At 36.4% G+C, this 13675-nt stretch overlaps 1 protein-coding gene across 1 annotated transcript; it reads right to left on the reverse strand.

The window, feature by feature from the left end:
• Positions 1-11407: 11407 nt before the first annotated feature.
• Positions 11408-13312, reverse strand: LOC149148468 (jasmonate-induced oxygenase 4-like). The gene is made up of 4 exons (XM_089439809.1): positions 12747-13312; positions 12378-12634; positions 11961-12282; positions 11408-11840 (listed from the first exon to the last, which is right to left on the reverse strand). Exons 1-4 carry the CDS (start codon positions 13014-13016, stop codon positions 11574-11576), a joined length of 1116 nt encoding a protein of 371 aa, XP_089295935.1. The 5' UTR covers positions 13017-13312; the 3' UTR covers positions 11408-11573.
• Positions 13313-13675: the final 363 nt, after the last annotated feature.

The raw sequence follows: 13675 nt of genomic DNA on the forward strand, positions 1-13675 counted from the left end.
ATTTGAGCATTTTATAAAAACAAGGACAAGCCCGGTGGGGAGCTTTGGACCCAGCAGACGTAGTCGTGGAGGGGGTGAACTGCTTTATCAACTTCTTTTGCATTTGTGGTTGATTTATTTTGCAGAACAAATTCGTTTTAATGTGTTAAATAGTAAAAGTAAATAACTCTGCTATGCTTAAATGGGTCATAAACAGATGAAAATTTCATGTGTTTTCTTTCTGCAAGAGATGGAAATCTTTTAAACATGTTTAATTATGAATTGAATACCTTGCAAAAAAATTTCAAGTAGTTTCAAATTCAGATCAAGTTGGTATCAGAGCCAGGTTTTTGTGCAAAGATCTTCTAACTGTCTTGCAAAGTATTGATGCTTACCAGGTTGAAACTTAAAAGAGGGGAAGGACAGTTGACTAGAGAACGAGAGAATCCTCAGTCAAGGAAGGCCAGCGAGCCATCACCTCCACCTTCAATTTCACCCTCAAGAGTCTCAGCAGAAGCTTCAAGGATGTCTGAACATGAAGGATAAATTCCTACAGAGACAGATCCAAGAGAAGAAGAAAGAGTCTTCAGAAAGGCTTTCTTGGACCTCACTGAAATGGTGAGGATATTGTACCAAGAAAGAAATGAGAAATTGGTTGGAGAAGGGTCCAAACATCCACATGAAGGAGATGGCTCTTCAGGAGGTAAGAAGGATGATGATCATTCCAAGAAAGGACATGGAGGAAATGGTGATCCACCACCCCCATCTTCACCTTCTTCCTCTTCATCCTCGTCTTCTTTTGTTCATAAGCATAGATCCTCTGGAAAAAGTCGTTTTTTGAAGCTTGATGTAAAATTCGAATTACCTATGTTTAATGGTGAAGTGAATGCAGAAAAGATTGACAACTGGATTAGGCAGTTGGAAGTTTACTTGAGGATCCAAAATATGCATGATGATGCCACAAAGATTCAGTTGGCTTCTTTGAGAATGGATGGAGCAGCATTGGTCTAGTGGGAGGCCAAGACTAAAGAGAAGATCAAGAAATTTGGTAAGGTTACCTTAACATGGCCTAAATTTCTGTTAGCCATTAAAAAACACTTTTATCCTCTTGCTCACATGCAGAAGGCCATTATGAATTGGCAAAATTTCAGACAACTTAAGGGTCAGAGTGTCCAAGACTACACATAAGAATTCAGGAGAAGAGCTCTCTTGTTAGGGGTAGATTTACAGACCCAAGAAACCTTGCTTAAATACATCAGTGGCTTGCATAGCTACCTTAGACACACCATCTTGATGTTTAACCCTACTAGCCTGGACGAGGTTTGTGTCCAAGCTACCCATTTGGAGGCAAGGGGAAAAAACACATTTGAAGAGGGTAGAAACAAGCCCCCCAAGGGGAAAAACAAAGAGAAAACCTCCAAGGGAAAGGGAAAAAGGAATGCATCTGTCAAACAGGAGAGTGAGAAAGTGATCTGTAAACATTGTTCTAAACCAGGCCATGAGGAGAAAAACTATTGGAAATTATATCCTGAAGAAAGACCTCAATTTAACAAATCCAAAGGGAAACAGAAAACTGCTGCTACTACATCTACACCACAAGATTTAGGCGAAGATTCAGGTGATGAAACCAAAATTGCAGCCATGGGTTTGAAAAACTTAAAGGGAAAAGAAATTGAAACTCAAGCCAACACTAGTACCTCAAACTGCCATGTACAAGCTCCTAATGAGGAAGAAAGAATTGAACTGTTTCATGTGAGGGTGATTTCAAAACATACTAAAATTGACACACTTTTTGATAGTGGGTCACAAGCAAACCTTATATCAGAGGACTTGGTCAAGCAGCTTAAACTTGAGACCGTTCCACATCCGAAACCATATCCACTTGGATGGATTTGCAAGGATGCAAATTTACAAGTTTCAAGAAAGTGCACATTGCGCTTTGCAATTACTGCACATTTTATTGACATAGTTGAACTTGATGTGGTACCTTTTGATATAGCAGGAATTGTTTTGGGAAGTCCTTACTTGTTTGACAGGAAAGCTATCTTTCATCGCCATGAAAACAAATATCATTTGTTCAAAGATGGCAAGGAGTTCATTGTTAGAGCTCATCGCAAGAAGAAAAATATAGCGATGGTGAATGCAGGACAGGTAAAAAGGCCGGTCAATTCAAGTAAGAATTTTGTTCTTCTTATGATTAAGCCCAAGGTTGATGTGAATCATGAGTCATTTGACAATTGTGATCCAAAACTTGAATCAGATCTGTATGATGTAGTTGATGAATATCATGAGATGTTTCAGGAGCCTACAGGTTTGCCTCCTAAGAGGGAGATTCAGCATGAAATCCATTTGCATCCAGATTGTCCTCTTCCAAACATAGGCATGTACCGCATGTCTATTATGGAGAATGCTGAAATAAAGAAGCAAATCAAGGACTTGTTGGACAAGGGTTTCATAAGGCCAAGTACTTCGCCATATGGGTCACTGATTGTATTGATTCCAAAGAAAGATGGCACTTGGCGTATGTGTGTTGATTTCAGGGCCTTGAACAAGATAACAGTAAAGAATCGTTACCCACTCCCAAGGATAGATGATTTTCTAGACCAGCTGAAAGATGCTCGATATTTCACTAAGCTAGACTTGCGTAGTGGATATCATCAAGTAAGAATTGAAGAAAGTGACATTTGGAAGACAACCTTTAAAACCAAACAAGGACTCTTTGAGTGGCTTGTGATGTCGTTTGGTTTGTGCCATGCACCTGCAATTTTCATGCGGGTAATGGATGATTTCTTGCGTCCTTTTCTTGATGATTTTGTTATTGTCTACTTAGATGACATCTTAATTTTTAGCAAGTCTATAGAAGATCATGTCATGCATGTTAGAAAAGTACTTGATATTTTGAAGAAGAATCAGTTATTTCTTAAAATGTCAAAGTGTGAATTTGGAAAGACTTCTTTGGTTTATTTGGGACACATAGTAGGAGGAGGTGCTTTGAGAATTGATCCTGCTAAGATTGAGGCTATTGTGAAGTGGCCTACTCCCAAATCCATAACAGAGGTAAGAAGTTTTTTGGGTGCAGCTCAATATTGGAGGAAGTTTATCTCTAACTTCTCTTCTATAGCAGCTCCTACGCATGCAGTGACAAGTGTGAAGCATGCTTTCCAATGGGGAGGAAAGCAACAAAAAGCTTTCGAATCTTTGAAAGAGAAGATTAGTTCAGCTCCAGTCCTTGCATTACCGGATTTGAGACAGCCATTTGAGATACAAACTGATGCTAGTGATTATGCTATGGGTGTAGTTCTTCTACAGCATGGTAAGCCTATTGCTTTTCATTCTGAAACTTTTAATGGTGCTGTTGTAAATTATCTTACATATGATAAGGAGTTGTATGCGTTGGTACAAAGCATCAAAAAGTGGAAACACTACTTGATGGGCAAAGAAACTGTTATACATACCGACCATCAGCCCTTACAGTACTTGCAATCACAAAGCAAGTTACAACAGTCACGATACTTCATATGGATGGCCTTCTTGCAACAGTTCCATTTGGTAATAAGGTATAAGAAAGGTACTTTGAATAAGGTTGTTGATATGCTTTCAAGGCCTATTATTTTTGCTGTTACTTTACTTAAGAATGATTCCATTGTACATGATAGTTACATAGAACAATATGCATCTGATGATGACTTTAAAGATGTGTATGCTAACTTGAGTAAAGGAAATTATGTAGAGGAAAATGACTATCACATGCATAACAATTTGTTGTTTCATTTGGGCAAGTTGTGTATACCACAGGGTGGGAGGATAAATGTCATAAGAGAAGCTCATTCTTCTCTTATTGCTGGCCATTTTGGTGTGACCAAAACAGTTGCACATCTACAGAGGTATTGCTATTGCCCTCGCATGGTAGATTCTGTTTCAAGGTTCATAAGAGGTTGTTCATTATGTACTACAAGCAAGCCTAGCAACAGGAAGCTTGGTTTGTATACTCCTTTGCCGGTACCTTCTAGACCATGGGAGAGCATCTCTATGGATTTTGTAGGAGGTTTGCCAAAATCTCGAAAGCAGCATGATTATTTATATGTAGTAGTTGATCGTTTCAGCAAAATGTGTATACTTATGCCTTGTAAGAAAACTATAACTGCTGAACAAACTGCTGAATTATTTTTTCATCATGTATGGATTCACTTTGGTCTTCCTACTTCCATTATTAGTGACAGGGATTCCAGATTTGTGGGGAATTTTTGGTCCAACCTATGGAGATGATGGACACGAAGTTGAAGAAAAGTACTGCTTTCCATCCGCAAACAGATGGACAAACCGAAGTTGTGAACAGAACCATTATGCACCTCTTGAGAGGTTATTGCGGCAAGCATCCCAAGCTTTGGGATGAACATTTGCACTACATACAGCATGCTTACAATCGTGCCAAGCACTCTTCCACAAACACCTCACCGTTTGAAGCTTGTTTTGGTTTCTTGCCAAAATCACCTCTTGATTTCATTCTTGAGAAAGATGTTGCAATTGAGAGACATAGTGACATTGACAAAGCTCGTTCATTCATTAAAAGGATTCAACAAATACATCAGCAAATTCAAGAACAGCTTGAGAAGAGTCAAGGCAAGTACAAGGAAAGACACGACAAGCATAGAGTCGATCACAAGTTTCAAGAAGGAGATGAGGTATGGTTGTACATTAGTAAGGAAAGGATGCAAGGAGAAGGTAAAAAGATGAAGCCTATTCGTTATGGTCTATTCAAAATCCTCAAGAAGGTTGGAAATAATGCTTTTCAATTACATTTTCCTTCCTACATGCAAATGTATTCTGTTGTCAATGTGGAGAACTTACGTTTGTAGGAACCTCCTTTGATTGCTGATCATGAAAACATTGTTCGGCTGCCATCTATAGAATATTTCTCGCCAGAATTCTTAGATGAGCTGAAAGAAGATACAATCCTTGACAGAAGGACACGCACTTCAAGGAGGGGCAGTGTAGATTATGTTCGGGTTGGTTTCAAACGCAGCAAATCGAACAAGGAAAAGTGGATGGAGGTGGACAGAGCGAGGGAGTTGTACCCTCACCTCTTTAACAGGTAGTTGAAGGCTTTTGGTGTCCAAAAGCTTCCCAATGGGGAGGCGTGATCACGTGGTCATGTCCTAAGTGTCGTAAAATGCTCAAAATTTAAAGTGATTAGAACTGGTTCAAAGTTGAATGACTGGAAATTTCTCGTCTTCCCGATTCCGGCGCCGCAAACGGTTCGAAAAACGGTCACCGTATGAGGAAGTTATGGCAAAAAGAAGAATTTGTCCATAACATTAGAAATTTTAATTTTTCAAAAAAAATTAAAAAATGAATATTCCGCCTGGCACGAAATCCGAGGAAACCACCAAACATTAAATGTAACTGCAGTTAAGTTGGCGGAATTTTTGCAGGAGCGCCAAATTTGGCAGACCCGCCATAATTGGCGGAGCTATCTCGAGTTAACTAAAGTTAGTTGGAGTTTTTCTAGGGAAAAACTGGAGAAACTTTAAATGGCCATAACTTTGGCTAGGAAAGTCGGTTTTGGATGATTTTTTTTTTTTTTTTTTTTGCGTATTTTCGACCTTCTGAAGCCATTGGTGCAGTTCTTACGGCTATCTGAGGTCATTTACAGAGTTTTTGGAGCCGTGAAAGTTCTAGGAGCCACTAGGACCCAATTTTGTGAAGACTGGATAGGGTTGCAGGTATCCATTGGAGGTGATCCAATATTCAATCCTGAAGGATTCAAGTGTTCTGAATCTATTTTTACCATCTATTTCTCCTGTATATGCTTCTATTCAGCTGTATTTTCAATTTGAGCATTTAATAAAAAAAAGGACAAGCTCGGTGGGGAGCTTTGGACCCAGCACACGTAGCCCTCGAGGGGGTGAACTGCTTTATCAACTTCTTTTGCATTTGTGGTTGATTTATTTTGCAGAACAAATTCGTTTTAATGTGTTAAACAGTAAAAGGAAATAACTCTGCTATGCTTAAATGGGTCATAAACAGCTGAAAATTTCATGTGTTTTCTTTCTGCAAGACATGGAAATCTTTTAAACATGTTTAATTCTGAATTGAATACCTTGCAAACAAATTTCAAGTAGTTTCAAATTCAGATCATTTTTGAAAACGAGGAGGTGAGATTCAAATTGTTAGAGAAAAAGTATGAATGACTTCAGGCAAGGATGGATAGAAAGCTTGCGAGTCCAAATTCAAAGTTTCTTTATGGAAGATGAATGCTAGAGGTAATGAATTCTTTGCAGGTACTTCAAATCTCAAGACTCACATGAAGAAATTGAAAATCATGCACAAAAGGAGGAGGCATGATGCATTGTTTCGGGCGATGGCTTGCTCGTAGTAAAGAACTGATCGAGGCCAGAGATGTTGAAGCTTGGCTTTCCAAGTCTATTTAATTTCTTTTTTGTTAATGTGTTGTAAATATGTAAAAATTTGGGTCAATTTTATAGAAGTTTAATTTCCTTTTTGTTAATGGGTTGTAAACATGTAAAAATTATGGGTCAATTTTATGGAAAATAAGGAAAGTTTCAATGTAAAATCTTAGTTTAGAAAGCTTGTAGAGGTAAAAAGAAAATGTTATGGATTTACTAGAATATTAATGTAGTAGAGATAACTGAAGCATGTAAATGGGTTTTGCTATGCAACCAAATTTTCTAATAGATAAACTACCTGTTTGGTTAGAAAATATGCTATAGATTTACTATAATATTTTTTTTGTCAAGTGGTCTGAGTTTATCAAAAATTACATCAGGTTTGATCCGTGGCTTGAGAAACCGAGACCCAAGGGCATCTAAGCCGTCAAAATCACATAGAATCACACTCGGCCTAGGCCACACCAGCCCTTAACATAATTAGATTTTTGCCCACTAAATTTCTAATCGGTGACCTTTACATCACAGAGTGACTTAACAATACACCGTATCACCGTATGTTCTACACCTAGTAAACTTTAATAATATTAATTTTAATTAAACGTAATATACATAATTAAATATAATATAAAATTTATTTTAATTGAACATAATATACATAATAATATAAAATATAAAATAATTAAATTTTATTATGAAATTTATGTTAAATTGAGAAATATAAAAATATATTATTTTGTTTTAATAATTAATATAAATATTTAATAACTGAATTAATTATAAAATAATTTAGTAGAATAACTTATTGCAATCCATAACAATGTACATTTATATTTAACTTTGTTTATTCTAGAGTTAGCAATCCGTTTATTTAGTAATACTTTGTAAATATACCGGAAAATATATTGGTTTGACATTTTTATCGAACATATAATAACACTAATAAAATAATATAAAAATATAAATAAATAAAATATTACAAATTATAAATATATATATGATTAGATTTTTTATTTTTGTTTTTATTTTTATATTAAGTAAATTTAAAATTAAAATAAATCTATATTATTAAAATTTTAATATAATTTATTAATGCTTCATAACATTTAATTTTTTAAATATATATTATATTCGAAACATTTCTATTAAAATAATCTGAATAAATTTAAAACAAAAACAACATCTCATAAATTAATTATAATTAATAAATTGCCTAAATTAATTATCATTAATTTAAATAAGAAACAAATATTGGACTGGGAAGATTGAAATCAAATGTCACCGCATCATTTTATATCCCTGTGTGCCTGATTAATCGAAATTCATTCCAGTTTTGGGATTTACTTCCCATAACCTAACCTAATGTTAAAACCAAGTTTATTCATTATTGTAACTCCTTTCTTTGCCTGTCACTTTGTCGGTTCTCTAACATCCCTGTCTACCATTCCTGTTTACCAGGCATACTACCTGCCTATGCCATTTCAGCTACCTCCTCTCTGGTTGTAATGCCACATTCTGAACATTTCATGTCCCTCAAACCCTGAATGCATTGACTGGGAATCAAACCCTGGTTTGTACCATGGCAGGGTATTATTCTCCCACATGTCCTTGTGGGACGCTTGAGAGCCTCGCTTCTATCTCCCTCGTCGAACCTTCAATTCAGCTAAGCTTTGCCTCTGGCTATTCCATCGCACCCCACCACTTTCTTGACCCACCTCTAACAGGTCGCACTCGAAACCCTACTCTATTTATGTACTCACGCTGATACCTCTGCGGGCTCTCTCTCGCACGACCAGAGAGAGAAAGGATTCGCTCGCACTGAGGGTTCAAAGAGAAATTTGCAAGACTCAAATCAAGATGACATTGATCCGAACTCACTCGACCTCTTTACGGGTCGTCTCTAAAGAGATTTCTGGCCTGAATAGAAGCATCTCAATTGGTTTTTTGTGGTTTTTTTTCACACTCTATTTTTTCTAGTTCAAATCAAAATCATGCTAACCTAGTGTGTCTAATCTTTGAGAAATTTGTTCCTATATGTGCACTATATTGGATTTGTCTTAGAGACAACCCTCCATGTCATCTTTTGCTAAAATGGCCACTATTTCTATTTAACGTTAGCAATATATTCAATAATGAAATTTAAATGCTGGGGAATTCATGTTGGGGAAATCCCCTATATTCGTTTCATAACTATGAGGCTAGTAGTATTTTAGTGTTTGTATTTTTTTTCGCCATGGCAACTTTTTCCAAGCTTAGATATGAGAAATTGCTAAACTTTCTCCTAAAGTGCAATGGATGAATCAAATCTTTCATTATGGAAGAGACTTGGTGGGAGAAGGTACACATGAAAAGGAGGAAGAAGAGGCCATCAGCATTGGCACTATTTCTCTTCCAAATCTACCAACCCTTTTCCTTTGATGTTTTTGGTGAAGATGTATTCTCACATCTCCAATGTCAATAATGTGCTAACTAGCAAGGAGAAATATAGAGAATGGTCCATAAAGATCATGCACATCCTCATTTTTGTTGATTTGTGTAAAGGCATTTGAGATGGAGAAGAGGAAAATGCATTTATTTAATCCACATTAGGTAAGTAGCTAGCCATTTGGGAGAACAAGGATAACAAATCCTATACCTTCATTTCTACTTCTATAAGTGAAAAGGTGATTTTTCATATAGTTTCAATTACAAATTTTTATGGTGCATTGAATTTTGCATACCTCTCTCAGCAATATGGCATGCAGAATTTGGACACCTTAATTATGGCAATCCTCAGTTACCGAAAATAATGGTGTTCATGATTTTCTAAGTATTCGTTGGAAACTAAAGCAATCTGGTGTTTGTATCCCAAAAAAACATAGCAAACAACCATTTCATGATTCTACTTCTAGAGCGCATAGAAAACATGCACTAATTCATTATGATTTGTGTGATTGTATACTTAATCCTTCTGCAAAATGAAATAAATGTATGATGAAATTTATTGATGATCACACCATGTGTTGGGTATATTTGTTAAAAAAAACACAAGCTTTTGAAACTTTCATGTATGGATTCAAAATGATGCACAATCACATTGGTTCCCTTCATATTGATAATGAAAAAGAATATACTTCTAATGAATTTGAAAGTTATTTTTGCCAAAATGAGATTCAACATCAAATTATTGTTCCATGCAATCCTCAATAAAATGGTGTAGTTGAAAGTATGAACAAGACTACGTTGAATATGGTTTGCTCAATGTTGTTTTTCAAAAATGTAGAGTTGATATTTTGGGTTGATGCAATTCTATGATGTAAAAAACAAATGTCCATCTCATGTGATATGGCCATATTCTTTCCGTAAGGTATCTCAAGGTCTTTGGTTCCCCCTGTTATGCCTTGATTCCTAAGAAACAAACTTGATGCAAAGAGTTAGAAATGCATCTTCTTGGAGTATTAACTTACCACCAAGACATTTTATCTTCACGGTGATGCAAACAAGAAGTTTATTCTTGAATCTTCCAAGTCTAACAATGCTATTGAGTAGTAGCTTGATTGTTTGGATATATTCAATCATTCAAAAACATATCAAGAATTTGATAATGAGAATGCACATCGTGAGGGGGGTTCATATCATGGGTCAATCTATGGAATCTCCTTTTGAAACATTCTCTCTCTCTCTCTCCCTCCCCCTTCCTCAGATCAGAAAGACCTTTGAGAGATGTGATTGAAAGGATTAGAAGGATAAATCTTAATGCAGCCCCATCGCAACCAATGGAGCAACTTGGAGCATCTCGGAAAGGTCTCCCAAAACAGCTCACCAAAACACTTGAAAGTGTTCATCCAAATGAGGTTGGAAAGACAAGAACAAAAGGTTCCACTAAACAAGATGGTGGGGATATAGATAAATTTGATTTATTTGATGTAGGTGACATGGATGTTTCATATGATTATGAATTGAATTTAAGGCTACAAAATTTGAACCAACTTCCTTTAAAGAAGTTGTTTCTCATGATGAATGGAAAGAAGTAATGGCAAGGGAGTATGATGCTCTCATAAAAAATGGTAAATGGAAGTTGGTGGACTCTCAATTGGATGTAAGTGGATCTAGAAGTGCTAGTGCAAATCAAACGGCTCACTTGACAAGCACAAAGAAAGGCTGATGGAAAAAGGATTTGTATAGAAACAAGGTGTTGATAATGACGAGCCTTTTACCTCCACAACGAAATGGGCCACCATCCAAACTTTGTTTGTCTTGGCAAGTTAGAATGAATGGAAATTTTATCAAATGGAAGTGAAGATTACTTTCTCGAATGGAGACTTGAAAGAAAATGTTTTCATGACCCAACCAAAAGGTTTTGTTGTAAAGGGAAAATAACATAAAGTATGTAAACAATATGGGCTAAAGAAAACAATGTGAGTCTGGTATGAAAAACTAACTAAGCATCTCCTGAAAGTGAACTTCAAACACTTTGTCAAGAAAGTGGGCAAAAATGTTGTATATCTTGTGGTTTATGTAGATGATCTATTAATAATAGGGAACAATGAAAACCATATTGCGTCCACAAAGAAAGAATTGAAGAGGAGCTTTGAGATGAAAAATTTGGGACACCTTCACTACCACTTGAGCACTGAAGTGACCCCACATCTAAAATATATATTCCTCTTTTATAAAAAGTACATTAAAGAATTGTTGAACATATTTTGTATGGTTGAATGCAATCTTTTATCTGCACCACTGGAACAGAATTTGAAGCTCACATAGAAAAAATGGAATGAATTTGAGGATGCAACAAAGTACAGATAGCCTATGGGAAGTTTATATACCTCAAACACTATGACTAGATATTCATTTACCATCAGAATTCTTTCCAAATTTATGCAAAAGCCATGTGAATGACATTGATCTGCTACAAGAACATTTCTAAAATACTTGAAAGGAACTTAAGATGTCAGACTCAAATTTTCATAGGTTGATAACTTTTGCTTGATTGGATATTTTGATTCAGATTTTGATGGAAACAAATAAAATGGAATATCTACTTCCGTTTATGTTATGAGTCTTTCTGTTCTTTTCCCTTTACATAGACATTTTTATGCTCAAGCATAGACATTTTTATAATCATACTATCTATTAAAAAACTTACAGTTATTCTCTCCACAGGTATCCTGTAGAAATGCTACTGGAGGATGGATTATTGAAGGACTAGACATCGACTTGTTTTACCTGGTCTATAAGTAAAGCATTTACAGGGCATTTTCCTTGAACATCCTGGCTCATAAAGACAGTTCCATACTCCTCAGCTTTAATGGTTCGGTACTGCCTGGGATGAGCTTCATCGATCAATTCGGAGGCAGCACCAATCATCACGTCACGCTGTGGAATCAAAAACATGACGATCGACATGCGATTTTGAATTGTATTCGCCTCTGCCCGGTGCTGGGCACTCTTGTATATCCCATTACTGACGAGCTGCCATTACAAAATCCCAGTATCATTTTAAAAACCCTCTGCTAAGATTTAACCCAAATACCTACTACAAATGAGGCAAATAATTGAAATATCAAAAGAGGCTCAAATAATTTCACTTACTTGTAACAAATCCCCAATGTTGATAATAAGAGATCCAGGAACAGAGGTCACAGTAAACCATTGCTCGTCTTTCTCAACCTGGAGACCGTCCGCCCCATCATTGAGCAGAACAGTCAGCATATCTGCATCTGAATGGGGTCTAAGCCCATTCACTAGATCTGGTTGAGGGCAAGGAGGGTAATAATTGATTCTGAGTTGCAGCATGGATTCCTTGATGACGGTGTAGATATAATTTGTCTCCAACCCTAACCCGTCAGAAAGAAGACCCAACAACTTCTCCATAAGCCTCATTACCTCTTCCCCATATTTTTCATACGTTTCCCTTCATAGTGCATACAGTAATGTATCAGAATGGATGCAAGCTCACTTTAAAAGTTTCAAATATCACATAGAGTGTATATGTGTATAGAGTTGTACCTGTATGTGGAGGGCGTTTTGGGCCAGTGCTCAACTGCTTTGGCCCACTCTGGAGAAATATAATGAACAAGGGCGTCGACCCAGTCCAATACCGTGTCATCAGTGATGTCAAAGAACCGGCCATAGCCTTCAAGCAATAGAGTACCAGGTCTCACAGGGCACTGTCTCCGTTTCTCTTCTAGAGAAAGACCAAAGAAGTCCTGTGAAACCCTTTTGACACTCTCCAACAATGACAGAGGTATGCCGTGATTTATTACCTTCAAAACAATTGAGAAACCATGAATTCAGGCGGCCAAAAAAATAACGAAGTTGCATGGATAATCGACACAGAAATGAAAAAGAAAATCAAAACTCATGACGCAATCAAACCTGAAAGAAGCCCCATTCCTTGGATGCTTGGGCTATTTGGCTCACAATCTTGAAGCGTTGTTCGATGTCTTCCAGACCTGCAAGATCGATGACAGGAAGAGATTGCTGGACTTGAAGTTGATGGGATGGCCTCTGATCAGAAGGAAGGATGTACCGTGCAGGGACTTCCTTCACTTGCCTTTCATGTAGAGTTTGCACGAGATCAATTGGTCTCTGAAGTCTTTCAAGTTGATTGAGAAGAGCAGCCCTGGCAGCTGATGTAGGATCCATATTGGTAGCAGGTAGTGGAATTGGAATTGATCTGAAATCTGGAATTGGAATTGGAATTGGAATTGCTTTGAAACCTCGCAGACATAATTATAGCACCCTCAGCCCAGTTGACAAATAAGTAATTGCAATTATTGGATAGGATAGGCAAGAAACAGAGGAATAAGTCTTTACCAAGTTAGTGACTATACTAGAACGTTTTTGCACATGCAGAACTCTGTTTGTGTTGTTTTGAGGTGTCTGGCCCAACGTGTTTTTGACTATTATAAGTTTTTGATATTTTCATAGTGCCCAACCAGTAATTATTAAAAAATGCCAGATTTGCTTGTTTGTCTCTGTTTGCGTTGTCTCGAGTTTCCCAAACCATTGTATCTCACTTCAATGTTCTGCGTAGCGTGAAAAATTATCGTTGACGTTACATTCTGGTATTTTTATTTTTCTTCAATTTAATTTATATATTAATAAGTTATTTGATAATATATTAATTTAAAATTAAAATTATTAATAGATAAAAATATTTTTAATTTAGTATCTCACTTCAATGTTCTGGGTAGCGTGAAAAATTATCGTTGACTTTACATTCTGGTATTTTTATTTTTCTTCAATTTAATTTATATATATTAATAAGTTATTTGATAATATATTAATTTAAAATTAAAAAT

Source organism: Pinus tabuliformis, chromosome 9 (genome assembly GCF_031772625.1).
Source record: "Pinus tabuliformis cultivar Carrire ecotype Pingquan chromosome 9, CPIR1, whole genome shotgun sequence".
NCBI classification, from domain to species: domain Eukaryota; kingdom Viridiplantae; phylum Streptophyta; class Pinopsida; order Pinales; family Pinaceae; genus Pinus; species Pinus tabuliformis.

Excerpts from the sequence above, each read along its gene's own strand:
- LOC149148468 (XM_089439809.1), bottom strand. The coding sequence starts at position 13,016 with ATGGATCCTACATCAGCTGCCAGGGCTGCTCTTCTCAATCAACTTGAA. Across the intron at positions 12,635-12,746 it reads AGGAATGGGGCTTCTTTCAG|GTAATAAATCACGGCATACC; the intron begins GTTTGATTGCGT and ends ATTGTTTTGAAG. Across the intron at positions 12,283-12,377 it reads AAAACGCCCTCCACATACAG|GGAAACGTATGAAAAATATG; the intron begins GTACAACTCTAT and ends TGCACTATGAAG.